This window comes from Phragmites australis, chromosome 16 (genome assembly GCF_958298935.1).
Source record: "Phragmites australis chromosome 16, lpPhrAust1.1, whole genome shotgun sequence".
In the NCBI taxonomy this organism is placed as follows: Eukaryota; Viridiplantae; Streptophyta; class Magnoliopsida; order Poales; family Poaceae; genus Phragmites; species Phragmites australis.
Genome location: NC_084936.1, coordinates 24018340 through 24035386, shown reverse-complemented (window position 1 = coordinate 24035386; position 17047 = coordinate 24018340). Strand labels below are relative to the sequence as shown.

At 45.4% G+C, this 17047-nt stretch overlaps 1 protein-coding gene across 1 annotated transcript; it reads right to left on the bottom strand.

Moving 5' to 3' along the window:
• Positions 1-1646: 1646 nt before the first annotated feature.
• On the bottom strand, positions 1647-6501 carry LOC133895257 (nitrate reductase [NADH] 1-like). The gene is made up of 4 exons (XM_062335417.1): positions 5396-6501; positions 5147-5287; positions 3409-3641; positions 1647-3304 (listed from the first exon to the last, which is right to left on the bottom strand). Exons 1-4 carry the CDS (start codon positions 6405-6407, stop codon positions 1967-1969), a joined length of 2724 nt encoding a protein of 907 aa, XP_062191401.1. The 5' UTR covers positions 6408-6501; the 3' UTR covers positions 1647-1966.
• Between the last annotated feature and the right edge of the window lie 10546 nt (positions 6502-17047).

The following is a 17047-nucleotide window of genomic DNA, read 5'->3' as shown; positions in this document are numbered from 1 at the left end:
ACGTATACGGGGACGCAGAGACTCTTATTTTGATGGCTCAAGTTCCAAAGTGATCACGACGGCAAGTAACCGGAAGAGAGGTAAGTGGTGAGATCTTACTTTAGTGATTTGGTGGCTCATCATACTTGAGATAATGTCTTAGTGAGTTAGTAGCTCAAGAGCCGTGATTGAAAAATACTTGACGACTGGAAGCATTAGTTTGTTTGCACTATTAGTGTAACTAGACAAATTGTCTGCGTATTTTGCATACCTAGATAACATATATATTTATATTTGTAAATACTTTGTTGTACAATTCTAATTCAATGAAAATTTTGATTAGTTTCATCTTTACAACTATTATAGTTGTAGCACCTATATTTCCAAACATATATTTATAATTAGTTATATCAGTAGCGGTTGAATTGCATGGCTCAACAGAAGTGGCCATGGTTGCCATGGGCATTTGGTTCTAGCACTGCTGGGATGAACGAGTGGTGCTCTTCTAGCGTGGTATACGTTACTTTCTCCGGTTATAAATACATATTATTTTCAAAAAAATTTGATCAACTTTTAAAATTTTAATTATCAATAGTTTTTAAAATATTTAGTTTAAATAAAATTATATTATAGATTTATCTTAAGAAAAGTTATAATATCATAAATTTATTAGATTTTATAAATATATTCTAATAGAAAATAATTGCCAAATCTATAGTTTGAATTATTGTCAAATATATTAATAAAAGATCTGATTTAAAGATTGAGTTTGTTATTATATATCGTTTTTTGCGTGGAGATAGATCGCACCCTTTCTAGTGGCTGACAAATTTTCAACAGATTTTAAATCATTTACGTACGGATTTTCATAGAGTTTCCACGGTCGTCTAGAAAAGGTTAGCGCTAGTCTTGCCGTGATATGCTCCTAATCTAAACACTGTGGATGCCCTGATTCGTCAGAGAAGAAACGAAGACAATGGCCACCAGCATGGGCAGAGACAGGGGCCGAGTAGGTCCGGGACTATCTAATTTTTGGTCCAAAATTTCCATAGTATATAGCATGAAGAAGAAAAGAAAACCTAAAGAAGAAATAAAAGAGACCCACAGAAGAAAGAAATGAAACGACATGAGAAAGAACGAGAAAAAGAGAAAGGGAATTGGGCTCAACCCAGAAAGGCTTAGAGTTTTGGTTCCAATGTTTTTTCTTTCTAAGTTTTCTCTATTATTTTTCTTTTCTATTATGTTTCCAATTGATTAATAAATTCTAGAAATCAAAGCAATGCTAAAGAAATAACAAAATACTTCAATTAATTCTGAAAAAATTATGGAGGGCTATTTCGAACATAAGGAACACTCTAAAAACATTTTTAGCTCATGAAATGGCTTTTAGTGATTTCTAATTACTCTTTTTAATTTCCATGTTGAGTTTAATTTAGGAGAAATTGCTACAATGCCATATTAATTGTAGTATTATAATCTTCTATTTGTGTAAGACCTTATTTCTTATTTAAACTATTTATATTTTAATTTTTGCAAAATTTCAAACTTATTTATTTAATTTATTATATTGTGAGACCTTTTAAATATATTTATATTATATTTTGATAAATTTTATAGTCAAATATTAAATTTGTACTCTTATGAAAATTTAGAGTACACATCCAACGGAAAAAAAATCGTAGCACTGTTACTGGCCACCCGGGTCAGTCAGTGCCAAACGATGTCGACCTTGAAGCCCTGATACATGACAGCATCGTGTCACTAGCAAGTCTAGCCGCGCTAATTGTGTTTGCCACCTTGCTAGTACGACCTATGTACCTGTTCTAGTCTCTAGACTAGAGCAAGAGTACAAGTGTACAACTTATAGTCCTTCCCATAATCCTATCTCATGTAATTGCACAGGCAATTCGACTAGTTTTGGACACAGGTATATACATACATCTGGTGCGTGGTACGTACCAAATTAATTGCTAGGCTGCTACGGTATTTAGAACGCGATGAAAGAACTGTCCAAGTCGTACTTCATCTTCTCCAGGTTCGGTTTGATGGCGAACTGGATCATTGGCGGCGGCCCGCAGGCGAGGGCCAGCGTGTCGGCGCCACCCTCCGGCACGTGCTCCCTCAAGATGGCCTCCGTCACGAACCCCACGCTGTACTTCCACCTCTCCTCCGGGCGCTTTACCTGGTCAATCACGTACCACACCTTGAGCCTGTCCGGGTACTCGGCCGCCCACCGGTCAAGCTCGCCGCGCAGGAGGATGTCGTCCTCCGTCCGGTTGGCGTACACGAGGTGCATCTCGGTCTGGTCCTCCGGCTGGTCCCGCAGAACCGCCTGGATTACCTGGTACATTGGCGTTATCCCGCTTCCGCCGGCGATCATCGCGAGGCGTCTCGCCTGGCGCGGCTTTCCGTTGATCATGAAGTTGCCGCGGCCGGTGTACTCGACGTGACCGAGAGGTCCCTTGACGTCGATGTAGGAGCCGATTAGAAGCGATTCCAGGTACTGGGTCATGAGACCGCCGTTGGGGAACTTGGGGTGCTCGTTCTTGAAGTACACCTTCACGAGGAGGTCGAAGTGGCCGATCTCGTCCACCATGCTCGTCGGCGTGTATGCTCTCATGCATAGCTTCCCGTCAATGTTGGCGCACACGAAGATGTGCTTGCCGATGGGGAGGCCGAGCACCTGGTCGGACGACGGCAGGGAGAAGCGGAACAGGCGGACGTCGCGGGACAGCTCCTTCTTGTCGATGAGGCGACAGTGGACCTTGTCGCGCGGGTTGGAGAGAGCGACGGGCGCGGGGGCCCTGATGGCCTCACGGATGGGCGCGAGGTGGGAGAGGATGGAACCGCCGTGGACGGAGTTGTCGGAGTTGTAGCCGGGGCCGGTGGTGATGAGCTCGCCGATGCGATAGGTGTCGAGGAGCGCCTTGGCCTTGTCGGAGTGGATGGCGTCGAACTCCTCGGTGCAGTCGGTGCCGGCGTTGATGAGGATGCTGTCGGCGCCGCCCGGGTGGTCCTTGAGGAACTTGGTGCAGTCGTAGACGTGGCCGTGGACCACAATCCACGCTGATTCCTGCGACGCGTGCTTGCGCACCTCGGACATGGTGATCTGCTTGCCGTCAGTGGTGTTCATGAAGGGCGTGGACGTGCTGCGCTTGAGCCCCGGCGCGGCGGCCTCCGCCGTCTCCAGGTGCTTCTGACGCGCCATCCACCCGCCAGTCTGGTTGCCCGGCTGGGTCGGGTGCTCGAACACAAGACCGATCTCGCCCTTGTGCGGCCGGCACACGTTCACCTTCACCTTGAACCAGCAGTTGTTCATCATCCCCTGCCAAACCATCCATCACACAGCATCATCAGAATCCACCAGCAAACAGAGTGCCATGCACGGTTAGAGAGATGTACGATGCCGACGACGCTTTCCATGCGTACCATGAGGTTCCAGATGAGCTTCTCGGGCTGGGTGTTGAGCGACTGGTCCCAGGCGCGGACGGCGATCTCCTTGGTGCCGAGGAGGTCGAGGACCTCCACCTCGACGGACCAGAAGCACCAGCACCAGTATTTGCCGTACTTGTTGGGCTTCTCCGGGTGGTTGAGATCGCACACCAGCCATGTCTCGCCGCCGTCCAGCGTCACCTCCACCCGCGTCACCTTCTTGCCACCGCCTACGTACCAAACCACAGAGAAGTCGTCAGGCTCGTGGCTCACTTACTGGACTACACGGTTTACACCCTGTTACAGTGTAACTGTAAGCATGTGTGTTTCCGCAAAGAAGTTACTGTTAGCATGGTTTTTCGCTCTGCTTCTTGCCACAACTTTTACTCCTACCAATGTGTATGTGTGAACCATAGCAGGGGACAGGCATAGAAAATATATACAAGACAAATCTTTCTTTCAGCTACGACTGGCCAGTGGTCACCGGGATTACGGCTCTTTTCGACAACGAATAAACCTGTCCTATGTTCTCCAACCGGCACCAGCTACAACCTATGTTGCCAAGGTCCAGATAGAATAGAGACTTGTGACTGTTTTTTTTTTGTTTTCTCTTCTTGATACAGAATATAGTAGCAGCCTTTGACCATTCCAAGAGCAACATTTTTGTACTACTCCGCTGCTCAGCTTTTGGATGTCACGAAGTGCCAAGTCCAGTTTCATGCTGTAATGCATGCTTTACCTAGCAGAAAAGTGCACCTATGGGACATAAACAAACTACCCCCACTTGATTAACCGTGCACGGTATCCAGCCCCGGATTTCAAAACTAATTAGGTCATCTCTAGCTATTTTAAATTTTTATTTTTAAAAATACTATTACAATATCCTCTATCACTATTACATCATCCTTTATTTTTTTTATCTCTAACAGCTACCCTATTTCCTACCTTCTACTCCTTTTTTTCTCTCTCCGGTCCCGCTGTCAGCCTCTATAAACAGTACTGCTACAGTGTTACTACAGCCCACTACGTTAGCCGGTGGTGTTTTTCTCCCCTCGTACCCACTGTTACCTACTGTAAACAGTACTGCTACAGTGATGACCGTACTTGTGTGGAGTACTGTAGCAATGGATTGTACTGTAGCAATGGATAACTTCATTCCTAGAGTTGGTCTTACTCTCGTTTTAGATTTGTATACAAAGATTAAGAAAGTAGATTAAATGATTTTATTGTCCTTTATTTATTTTGTATTTGAAAAGATAACTCATTTATTTGTGAGAGTTGTAGTATTTATTAAACAAGAGTAAAATAAGAACAAAAGAGAAAAAATACATAAAGTTCAACAATGATTTATATTTAGAGAATAGTTAAGAATGTTAAAACGATCTACAGGGAGTATAGGGGGCTAAGTCTAGTCAAATGCTAGCCAAAGTAATATAATCATGAACGGGTCCAACTTGTTTGCTGATTTCTTGTCGAGTGTCCAAAGTGCCAAAGGAAGTCGTAAAAAAGCTTTCTTAATAGTCAAATGTTTCAGTGTCACTCCATTGTTACGTCATGTATGGGTTGCTAGAGTTCCCATTGCTGGATTCAGGAGAGAATTATACCCTATGATTTCAGTACGGTATTTGGATATCTTTCCTCCCATCAGAGGCGAGATACATGCATGTTTACCCGGCTCATACCAGCTAAGTCACCACCGAAGGAAAGAAGAGCCAGAGGCTGTATAGGAGCTCACCGGAGTAGGCGTATCCTTTCATGGTGTAGCCGCGCTGCGTCGTGATGCCGTTGATGGGCAGGATCTCGTCGTGCCCCGGCGTCGTGATCACCGAATTTATGTTCAGCTCGTTGATGATGTACTCCGGCTTGTACCACCACGCTGCGCATTTGCAACACCCGTACATTTGTTTCAGACTTTCAACCATTTCATTTGAGTAAAAATCACTGTTTGAACTTGATGCGAATGTTGCTTGCTTGGATGGCTTACCTTCTGCGTTGGCGAGCTCGGCGTCAACGCGCGACGGCAGGACGCGGTTGTCCTTGTAATGGTAGTAGTTGTCGGACTCGGCGGGGGTGACGATGATGCGCTTGAGCCACTTGACCATGCGGCCGCCGATGCATCCGGGGATGATGACGCGTACCGGGAAGCCGTGGTCCGGCAGCAGCGGCTCGCCATTCTGCATGTACGCGAGCATGATGTCCCGCGACGGGTCCAGGGCCCACTCGCGCGTGACGCTGGTGCCATACTTGGAGCCCCCACCGCCGGGGAGGTCCTCGGCGCCCTCGAAGCACACGTTGAGCGCGCCGCCCTTGCGGGGCATGATTCCGCACCGGCGCAGCACGTCGCGGAGGCGCGCGCCGCGCCACACGGAAGTGGACACGCCGGCGGCGCCCCAGTTAAACCCCACCGTTTGCTGCACCATGTTCTGCTCCTTGCGCCGGTTGCCCGCGCAGACGAGCGTGACGGGGACCTCCACGGCGGGGAAGCCGCTGACGAGCCCCTCCATGGTGAGCCGCGTGGGGCGCTTCACGAGGCCCGTCACCTCGACGGTCCACGTCGGCCATTCTCCCCGCGGCACGGGGCCGTGGTTGCGCACGTAGTGCAGCGGCGCCGGGGTGATGAAGCCGTGGTGCATCAGACGCGCCAGCGGCGGCTCGCAGTTGAACGGGTGCTTCCCCGTGAGCCGGATGAGCGACGGGTTGCGCTCGATCCACGCATCCGCGGTGCCCTCGTCGCGCTGGTCGTGCACTGCTGGCTCCACCTCGAGCTGCAGGTGCGAGCCGTACAGCTCTCGCCAGTCCTCCTGCTCACCGTCCTCGTCGTCCGACGCGTCGTCGGCCTTCCGGGGCGGGGAGACGAGGGGAGGGAACCCGCAGCCGCGCACGGGTGAGTCAGCGCGGCGCGGGATGTGGCTCGGCGGAGGAGGGTACGCCTTGGCGCCGTTCGCGGCAACGCCCGGCTCGAGGCTGAACTGCCGTGGCTCGACAGAAGCGGCCATGGTAGGAGAAGTGCGTTCTAGCGTTCTGCTTGCTGGTGACGAGCCAGCAGTTGCGGCCTGGAAGAGGCGCGGTATTGGTGCCAAGGGAAGGCAGTGTGAGCATGGTATATATAGACGCGCGCAGTGGAGCTCTCGCTGGACATGGCCACTGAAAATTCAGCATGGCTCCACAAGTTTTGCTACGCGTATGTAACACATTTACTCTTGGAACTTGTGCTCTTCAACGCCACACAAAAAATGTCGATTTCGTGAGTCTCGTTTTGTTTGCAGTAAGGCTAACTTCAGCAGATAGTGCTACAGTACCCCGTAAAGTACTGCAGCACTGAAAATTAGTCCCCATCAGGTACTCATCCGTGCTACAGTGCCTCACGGTACTGCTACAGGGCTGCAGAGAGGGAGCATGGAGCTGTATTTTTGCTGGGCACTGTAGCAGTACGCAACACTGCAGCAGTACTGTTTATAGTATCTGACAGTGGGTTAGGGGACACTGTAGCAGTACTGTTTACAGAGGCTGACAGCTGGACTGGATGGAGAAAAAGAGTAGTAGAAAGTAGGAAATAGGGTATCTGTTGGAGATAAAAAAAAGATGCTGTAATAGTGATAGGGGATACTGTAATAATATTTTTGAGGATAAAAATTTAAGATAACTGTTAAAGATGACATAATATAATATTGTCATTTTAGTTTGTTGCAACAAAGTAAAAAAGACATGACATGGTATGCATTTTGTTGTTTAACATATAGGATATGGTAGATAGTTTCAGGGACTGTATTAAGTTGTATTTCGCCGTTCAAACTTCGAAATTAAACATTGCTTGGTCACAGCCTCACAGGTAAACACTTCTTGGTGGTGTAACGGAGGCACGACGATACAACTCTACTCACCAACATTCAAATTTTAATGCCCACAATGTATACACATGCGATTGTTTTAAGTGATATTATTTACAGGCATACGATAGGGACACCTATTGGTGTGTGTTTGAGTGTGGCATGTAATGGTATGTGTGCATTTGTTTCATCCTTATAATTGAAAAAATATATCGGTAAAGACAGTATAATTTCTGCATAGCCCAGTGACTAACAGAATGTGGTCGGTGCTACCAGTATATTTGCTTTCAAATTTTTACTAACACCCTAAAACCAATTCTTAAACATATTGGGTACACCTCTTGACTTGGTTTTGACTTCCACATATGATATAGAATTACTTCTTAGTTGAATACACTACTATAAAAAGTAACTTCATTGCTGCCTCTGAAGTAACCTTCACTGTCAGTTCTGAGGCCAGCAGTGGGCAACAGGCAGTGATATTCTCGGCTATCACTGTCGGCTCGGGGACTGATAGTGAAGAAGTTATCACTTCAACTGGCAATAATAGTCGGCCCTGATTCAACGTTTGGGACAAAAAAAAGCAAAAAATAATTTTTTTCGTGATCGACCAGTCACTGCTCACCCGCCCTCGACCAGTCACTACTCATTAATTTTTTTGGTTGCGTGAGTTCCAGGACTCGAACTCACGTCCTCACCTGAGAAGCTACGGGTGAGTGACCTCTCTAACTATCTCATCCCTTATTCATTCTTAAGTACAATAGCAAAATCAATCCTTTTTAATCTCTTCTGATCAAATGTTTGAATGACTATTTAGACATTTAAATGATCTTAAATGGAAAAGTTATCAACTACAAAACTGTAGATCTCGTCGAGTTCTACAATATTCATATAAAGTTTGTCTCTATACGATTACGTATGAAAAAGTTATGAATTTTTTAAGATGAGCTATCATCAACCATGAGTGAAACATTGTTAACATTATTTGGTATTTAAATGACCTCAAATTAAAAAAAAATCAACTAAAAATTTATAGATCTCGTTGAGTACTATAATTTTTATGTAAAGTTTTTCTTATTCAATTTTGTATGAAAAAATTATAAATTTATTAAGATAAACTATCATTCATTATCACTGTCGGCTTATCAGTGATACCTATTATCATTATCGGTTCATAACACGAGCCAGCAGTGATATGTATTATTACTGTTGGTTCATAACACAAATCAGCAATGATACTTGATGAATTATTACCTGTCGGTTCTGGTTAGAACCGACAGTAATAGTTCATATATTATTATCGGTCGGTGTCTTCACCTGGTAGTGAAGCATCACTACCGGCTCAAGTCTTTAGCCGGCAGTGATGCCTTTTATCACTGTCGGTTTATAAAGTTATATTGACTTATTCTTTCCACACGACTTTTAAATCGACAGTGATACTTTGTCACTGTTGGTTCATTAGGTGCTGACAGTGATGAAACGGTATTTATAGCCGCTGTGAATCAAGAACTTGCTCAATAATCGATTTTTTGGTTCCAAATAACTTCGACATAGGCCAATTCAAGTGTTTAGAATATTAAAAACTCGCGCTAGCCCTGACTGCAGAGGCCGGCCATCCGCTTTACGTCGATGGCGGTGCTTCGGCCTAGGAGCTCGCCTCTGAAGTATGAACACAGAGCCGACTCAGCTGCAGAGCGCGGTGGCGCCATCCTTGATGTCGGGCTTGAGCTTGAGTGCATCAGCATCCGACGCCAGGGGCGCCAGGAGGCACGCGTATGGCTCGACGTGTTTCTTTCAACTTGTTATACGAAGCATATAATGGGATTTAGGATTGTTTAGTTTATTTTCCATATTGATACCTAAATAGGACTCTAGGATAGATTGAACGTTTCTATACCCAATGCGGTTTTATATGTACTTTGATTACCTATAGATACATATATAGATAGATAGATAGAGAGACGGAGAGATAGAGAAATAGAGAGATAGATACTATTGATACATACATAGAGAGATAGATATGGCCCGACGTGCATGTCTTGCGCCTATGACAATGATCGATCATGCAACAAACAACAGGTAGGACATCTGATCGATAGTCTTTTCTTCTCTTTCAAAATTAAAGCTATCGATCATGGAGGAGGAGAGCTTAATTAAAACTTTGGGAAATGTGCTTGGATTATATAGGATAGAAAATATACCTCACGTGGCAAGCTAGGCATTTAGCTTTATTTTTTTAATAATGGTAAAGGTGGTTAATATAAAAGAATGTACAAGTGTATTTTAGGTTTATTTTTTCTAATAACAGTGATGGGTAATTTATAAATATGTATAGGGATAATTTGCTTATTTTTTAGGTTTGTTTTTTTCGTAATGACAACGGTGGATAATTTATAAACATGTATATGGATAATTTGCTTTTTTTTCTCCGATTAACATGTTAATTTTATGACTTTGAGAGTAAATGTATGGACTCCTTTTAACACTCAAATATTAAGATGATAGATATATTGCTTGGTCACATGTTTATCGATAATGTTCAATGTTGCAGCCCTGTCTGAAACACAGGAACTTTGTAAAATTCATACAATAACTATACTATTGTAAAAATTTTGTATTTTGACTGGATCAAGTATAACCATTTATATTTCTGTGCGCCCCGAGTATAGTGCATTAAAAGACAAAAACTGTCTTATGCCACCAACGGAACCGCTTTATAGGTGCATCCGTTGCCCCTTAAGTTGGATGCTAAGTAGTTATCTAGCATCATCTCTCTATTAGCAAATTTTATTTATCCCTTAGCACCTCTTTATAGGTGTTAAGATAATTTAAAATATTTAATCTTGTCATTAAAATGAAATTAGCACCAGTAGTAAACTTTAACATTGATACTATACATTCTGACATTAGCACGTATGCCTACATTCCTTAACACCATGGCTAACTTATTTTTTTCTCCCTTTACTTTTACTTAGCACCGATGAATATACATGCTCTTATACCGTTGGATATTTCAGGTAAGCCCCAAGTACAGTCCAAGATATTTCTTGCTTCATGCCACCGGCACAAATGCTGTTTTTTTTTCTTTCCTGTCACAAGGTGCATGTTGTTCTTGTTTCCCACAGAACTTAAGGTATAAATAGTGGGGGAAGGCACTACTGATTTTAGCCAAAAGAATTTTAATGTTGAATGCTATATCAACCAATCACAAGTTAACATTCGTGGAACTAAAGCTAATTAGAAAAATGCATTTTACTATAACCATTTATCAATACTCATGAGCCAAACAACCACTGTTTGATCCACTTCGGACAACAGATTCGATGCACATCTGATCGGTGAGGACTGAGGAAACAGAAGCGGCAAGTGTTTTTCCTTTATTTGCGTCCACTGGTTTAAGGCATGGACCCATCCACACACACAAAAAAAGTACCCACATGTTTTACCAGTGAGCCAATGAACTCAGGAATCTTGGCATTAACATGCAGTTCAGGGATCGATCGGTACCCTTAATCTTCGGGTCAAGATACTCGCTGCTACTGAGTACTGTATGAAGCAGGGACCACGTTCGCATGTGACATGGCTACCAAAGCATGACCATGTTCGAGCTAGCGAGTTTCAAACTAATCCTCTCTTAATCCAATCATGAACTGATAAGGATATAAGCTTGTTGGAGCAATCACACCATATCTTCCAAGCTCACATATCTATGGACCGTACTGAATACAGTACTGGATGCTATCTCAATTTATAGTCTGTTTGTTTGAGTTTTTTGTTCGTAGCTTATCTGAAAAGCTGTATTTTTGGTTTTTTTAAAAATTATTTTTGGATTTTAGATGTTGGATTTTATATATTTTTTTTATTTCTCAGCACACCACTTCTCAAAAAAGCTACTCTCAGTTAACTTTTTAGCTTCTAGTTTATTTTCTCAGAAGCAAATTTCTGACTTTTTAGAAATTATTTTTAGCAAACCCGTTTGTTTGAACTTCTATTTTCTAGATTTTTAACAGAAACAAAAGATAGGAGCGGTTTAAAACAAACATATCTTAGATAGAGACTTGATGAGAGTACTAGTGAGAAAGGTGGAGAAGGCTTGGAATAAGGGAACTCTGGGTACTGACAAGTTGGTTGTTTTAATCATTAGTTATGTTGGTGCAACGTTCCATGTTGTTAATTCACCGATGCGAGCACCGAGATCCGGTTGCTCACCATGTTAGTAACATACATACACCGGTAGATCTGTGTCCACCGGCGAGTAGTGCTCTTCACCCAAACACGATCCGCGTCGTCGAATGACGGCACGGTCACATGCATGCATGCTCGAGCGAGCGTAGCATGGCAACCGCCCAGGCCTGCTCCGGGAACAGAGGCTCGAACTCCAAATCATTCTGATTTGTCCGAGACCCCAACCAAGTCTCACCCCTCCCCGCCGATCGCGCGCGCGCGCACGGCGCACCGCCAAAAAGTCGCCAGAGTCACGGCAAAACCACGAACCGCGCACGCACGCACCCACCCACCAACCCCAGGGGCAGCACGCGCGGTCTGCGTCTGCCGCTGCCTAAACCATCTGCGCCTGCCCGCGCGGACGCGGTTGGCCTTGCCGCGCGCCCAAGGGCCGCCGCGCCACGGCTGGAACGAATCAGTCCGAGGTGCTGCAGATAACCAAGCTGTGACGATGGATGGCATGACCTTTACCGAGCTGAGTTTTTTTACCTGGACCGTACGAGCACGGCTGACCCGTGAAAACGGCCCAGACTCCTACGGCAGGCAGCAGTGGGGAACGGTTGGCGAGGGGATATTCGTCGATCGCACTCAGTGTAAGTAGAAAGGACGAGAGCAGATATACCACGACGCCGTGACAGTCTACAAGGCGTGAATACTGTTTCTTTTTTTTTTTTCTCTTTCACGAGAAAGTGGTGCTACTAGTGAAACATCGTGCTATATGCAGATCTTTTTCCGACTTCGCAAGAATAAAAGGTGTGGTTGGAAATTTTCTCTTTATCACTCTTAAGTTAAAAAGTTTGCTTTAATATCACTTTGGATATTTTCTCCCCCATCATCTCCTTTGATCATTATCTTCTTCACACTTCCTCTCTTCCACTCATCCATTGGTACATGTCAATGTCCATTGCTCACCAAAATTATTTGCCACGACCATCACCAAACCTCGTCATTGCAAAATCACGTCTTTACTTGTATGCTCGAGACTCAAGAATGTTTTATATCCAAGTACCAAACTCCGGATTTAGCCGTCATCTATCCTCCACCATTCTCCCCAATCACTAATAGGATTATGACCGTCGATCTCTCTAACCCTCTTCACCTCAACTTTGCATGCTCTACATGTACACTACTATAGAATATATCATAAATATTGGCTTATTATTGTTGATTGTACAAAAACCGCCACTAAAAATATATCATTACCGGTTCTTAACCAGGCCATACCCGAACAGTGATCGAGCCGTTAGAACCGGCACTGAAACTGAGTATCAGTATCAGTTCATGTTACAAACCGGCACTAATACATCTGATACTCAGTATCAGTGTCGGTTCGAATTATAAACCGGCACCAATATCGGCAGACACGAAATTTTAATAAACTCTTATTTTAGCTTGTGGCTCGGGTCCAACTCCTCTCTCTTTATTTGTCCCTTATCTCTTCATGTCCGCACACACCAGCTCGATCTCTCTCTCTCTCTCTTTCTCTCTCCCTTATCTCTACACGCCCGCACTCACCGGCATCCTCCTCCTAGCCTCGCTCACTGCCCCCCTCTCTCCCCCTCACTAGCCACTCTCTCTCTCTCCCCCCTCTCCGGCCTTCTCCCAATCTGGCTCACCAGCAAACTCCGCCCATTGCGAGATCCACGGCAGGATCCAACGGTCCAACCATGGATCTTGCTAGGGTCAAAGATCCACACTGGCCACGACCAAGGCGGGCTTCTTAGAGCTGGCCCGAGCTACTACTGTGCCCGTCGACTCACCGCCGCAATGGTAGACAAGGCATAGCAGGGAGGATCCTTGCTTTGGGCCCTCCTCTCGCACGACGATGGTGGTGCCCTCCTCCGGCACTGTGAGGGCGGTTGTCTGGTCCACCTCCTCGGTGAAATATGCCGTTGCCTTGGGCAACAGCAGTGAGAAGTCTGTGGGGCGGTGTGCCAGCGTTGGGGCTAAGAGGAGGCAGCCTCCTAGGGCGACGAGTCCGAGGGCGCGGAGCGCGGCGGGGAGCGGTGGCCCTAGGAGCGAACGGGTCCGAGGGTGGCGGGTCCGAGAGCGTGATGGGACCAAGGACGACGGCTCCAAGGGTGGCACGTGGTCGACGTCAAGAAGGACGATGTCAGTGATCTTCATGCTGTATGATGTGTGTTGTGGGTCGTGTGCTGTGGCGACGACCTTCGTGCCGTCACATTTTCTTGTGCAGGGCGGAGCAAGGCAAGCAGTGCCATAGCTCGGGCTCTTTTTTTTTCTCCCCGGAACACCTATCACTGCTAGTTCTAGACCCGACAGTGATAGTTACGATTTTCATTGCCGAGTAAAGACTACCGGTTCCAAAACCGACAGTAATCAACCTTTCTACGGTAGTGGTAACTGCTACATAGGTTTGTTGCAGTGTAGTGTGTTGGCACCAGAGTCCTCTATTCTAGCCAGAATAGACAATGAAACCTTAAGTAAACTAGGCAACCGATTAGGTCTGATCTCCTAAACATATTCCCTATTACCGATGAATGGCAAAACCAATTATATAAATACTTATTTAAAATAAGGATATATGGTCATTAACTGTGTGTATCAAAGAAGAGGACATGTGATTTTATACAGATTCATGCATCCCTTAGGATAATAAAACCTCCATCTTGTTCCGTCTTGATTATTCTCAGGAAAAGACAATTACAATAAGGATGTATCTAGACCTAATCCTAAGAATCTCGTCGATTTCTCTCTTGTTCTCAATCCTGAAGCCGTTGTCGAATGAATTTAATCATGTCACGACTCTGTTGTGAATCTCAATGGGTTGTTTATGCTTCAATCCAAATAGGCTTACTTCGTATTGCTTATCTAGCTTCTCTCTTCACTTGGTACTATGGCTCTTTCTTTGACCTAGGATCTGATTGTTTGGCTTCTAATCAAATGTCTCTGGACATACCCCCTCCCCTCCTTATACAATCGGATCAAGGAGGTGTACCGTACTCAGAGTTTTCGAGTGTAACCTTTTAGGATCGTATTACTTCCAAGTATATGGAAGACTCCTTCTAAATCGGGGGATTATTGTCATGTAGAACATGATGAACTGTATGTAATATTGACACATGCCTTATTTACCTTATAGCGGTTATGAAACCTATTGTATCAGCTAAATGACACATGTACGATGAAGATCTATCTTCAAGATATACCGTATTTCTGGTAAATCCTTAATTATTTAATTATCAATTCATCATCAGCTAGCCCACAACTCCACTTAGAAGAGGGCCATTGGATTACCTATACTTAGGGATCCGGCTGTATTAGAACTCACCTAGTCAGGAATAATCCTTGCAAAAAAAATGTCCTTCTTTGTCAAGAATAATTTCTGACTAAATGGAACCTTTTCTAGTTGAAAATTTTCCTCCAACCGACTAGAGTTCTACTTATAGAGGCTTACATAATCCAGAGTCACTTCTTGCCACAAAAGATCAAAGGTGACTTTCTCTTTTTCTGTGTCCTTAGGGAATATTGCATTAAATGCACACAACTTATGAGGGGAGTTGAAACAATCATAATGTTTGAAAAAGGTGCTTCGGAATTTGAAGCACCAAGGATGCCGTTAACTAGAGCGGTAATGCCATTCATCATGGAATAGTTGTAAAACCCATCTTCCTTATAAATATAAAAGGATCTTGATGTTATCTTCATCCTCTCTCTTGCATTCTCAAACCCTCTGCTTTTGAGCGAAATCTTTTCCCCTTTCTTCAACCTCTAGTCCTCAAGTTTCCAATGGCATCCTCTAACAACTTGTGGGTGACCTCAGAGAAGTCGAATGCTTGTATCCAGAAGTTAGAGAGGCAACAAATGATCGCTCCTGAGAGTTTGATCTCTTGGAAGAAAGTGGAGGTGGAGGAGCTTCTGAGTCTAAACACTGGAGAAATTGTGGTGTTCAAGGTTTTCTTCCACTGTGGCTTTCATCTTCCCACTTTGGATTTCTTCAAATAAACCCTCTCCTTCTATGGCACGAGCTCGTTAACCTCAACCCCAACTCCATCATTATGCTGAGCATCTTTGCTCACCTCTGTGAATGTTCATGGGGGTGAAGCCGTTCATTCTTCTCTTCTACTACTTCTACCCACTGAAGCAAATTTCAGCTACCGGAATAGAAGGATCCACCAGCTTCCACCTCTGTGAGGGACTCATTGATGAGTTTACCAACACCATGATAAAATCATCGTGGTTGGGAGGGCGTAAGCAGTGGTTCTTCTGTGAGCTCCCTTCCCGAGAGCCCTTGAGTACATAGGCGTCCGGGAAAAACCAAGTTCTTGCTGGCAAGATCCACTTGAGGCGAGCCAGCAACTCAAGTTCTTGTCGACTGCATTAAGGGCCTCAAGGCTCGCGGCTTGATGGCCTAGGACCTAGCACTACATTTCACCTAGTGCTGCATTAGTTTGTTGAAATCTTGAGTACATCTAGCATGGATGTACTCGGGGCTCTTAGACACGACAAGGGACAGTGACAAAGGTAAACTTGTTGTATTTTTGTTATCTTTGATCATACACTCTCGAGATCTAAATGTATTTTTGTTATCTTTGATCATACCCGCGGCGGAGGTAGACCGTCGATTGGGCTAGGTTGGTGGCAAGGATGATGAACTCGTAGTGGTTAGCGGAGGCAGCAGCAAAGGATAGCGGCGGTGGCACCATGGACAGACTCACAGACATCAAGGAAGACAATTTGAGCTGGTCAGGGTGGCGGTTACCAGTGGGCCACGCTAGCAATGACTAGACGGCGTGAAGGTGGAGTGCAAAGTAAGGGTGGGGGTAGCGCAGGGATGGATGAGGAGGGTGATAATTAGGGTTCCTTTGTTTTATAAGAATGGAGGATAGATTTGGTGCTTTGGATACCGATGGGGCGGTCCAGAATTCCCATGATTTGAATAACAAAACCATTCTGTTCACAAATAGACAGATCCAGGAATATATACCCCGTAGTTCCAGTAATACCAATCCATCTATCACATTTACCGCAAATCCTTGGCGAGGGCACGGTTCCAACCACGTCGCCATCGCCGGAAAGGCATCCTGGCCCCTGCTGGCGTCTCTCTCTGCCGTGCACGCAACCGATCAGGTTTCCATCGCTGGCAATCATGCCGACCGTGAGCTGCTCTCTAGCTAGCTTCTTCGTCCCTATCCGCCAATCAACCACAAGCGGCTGGAGCGCTCGCTCGAGTGTGTGACGCACGTTCCCCTGCGACTACCGGCCACGTGCTCCCCGGCCTCCACACCGCACTGTCGCTGTCGACGTGCGGCCGGGCGCGCCTCCTCAGATGCCGGAAGGGCCGCAAGCAAGCGCGGTTGGAGTGACCGCCCACGCAAGGCAGCAGCTAGCTAGCTAGCTTAGCTAGAACACAGGAACGTGAAGAGGCAGGCGTTGTAGACTCCCTTGGCGCCCATGCAGGACTCCACGTCATATTGCTCCATCTGTGAACAGCCGGAGCGATACGACTTGAAGGCACCAAGAGGCAACAACCGTTACCCAATTGGGCTATGTTTGTTGCAGGTTTGTTGGACCTGTTGCAGATGTTCCGTGGATCTATGCAAGATTAATATTCCATTTCCAGC

What these genes read in the sequence shown, in the direction of transcription:
- LOC133895257 (XM_062335417.1), bottom strand. Translation starts at nt 6,407, where the DNA reads ATGGCCGCTTCTGTCGAGCCACGGCAGTTCAGCCTCGAGCCGGGCGTT. An exon ending in CGAGCTCGCCAACGCAGAAG is followed by an intron (nt 5,288 to 5,395) that starts GTAAGCCATCCA and finishes GCAAATGCGCAG; the next exon opens with CGTGGTGGTACAAGCCGGAG. An exon ending in GAAAGGATACGCCTACTCCG is followed by an intron (nt 3,642 to 5,146) that starts GTGAGCTCCTAT and finishes TTTGGTACGTAG; the next exon opens with GCGGTGGCAAGAAGGTGACG.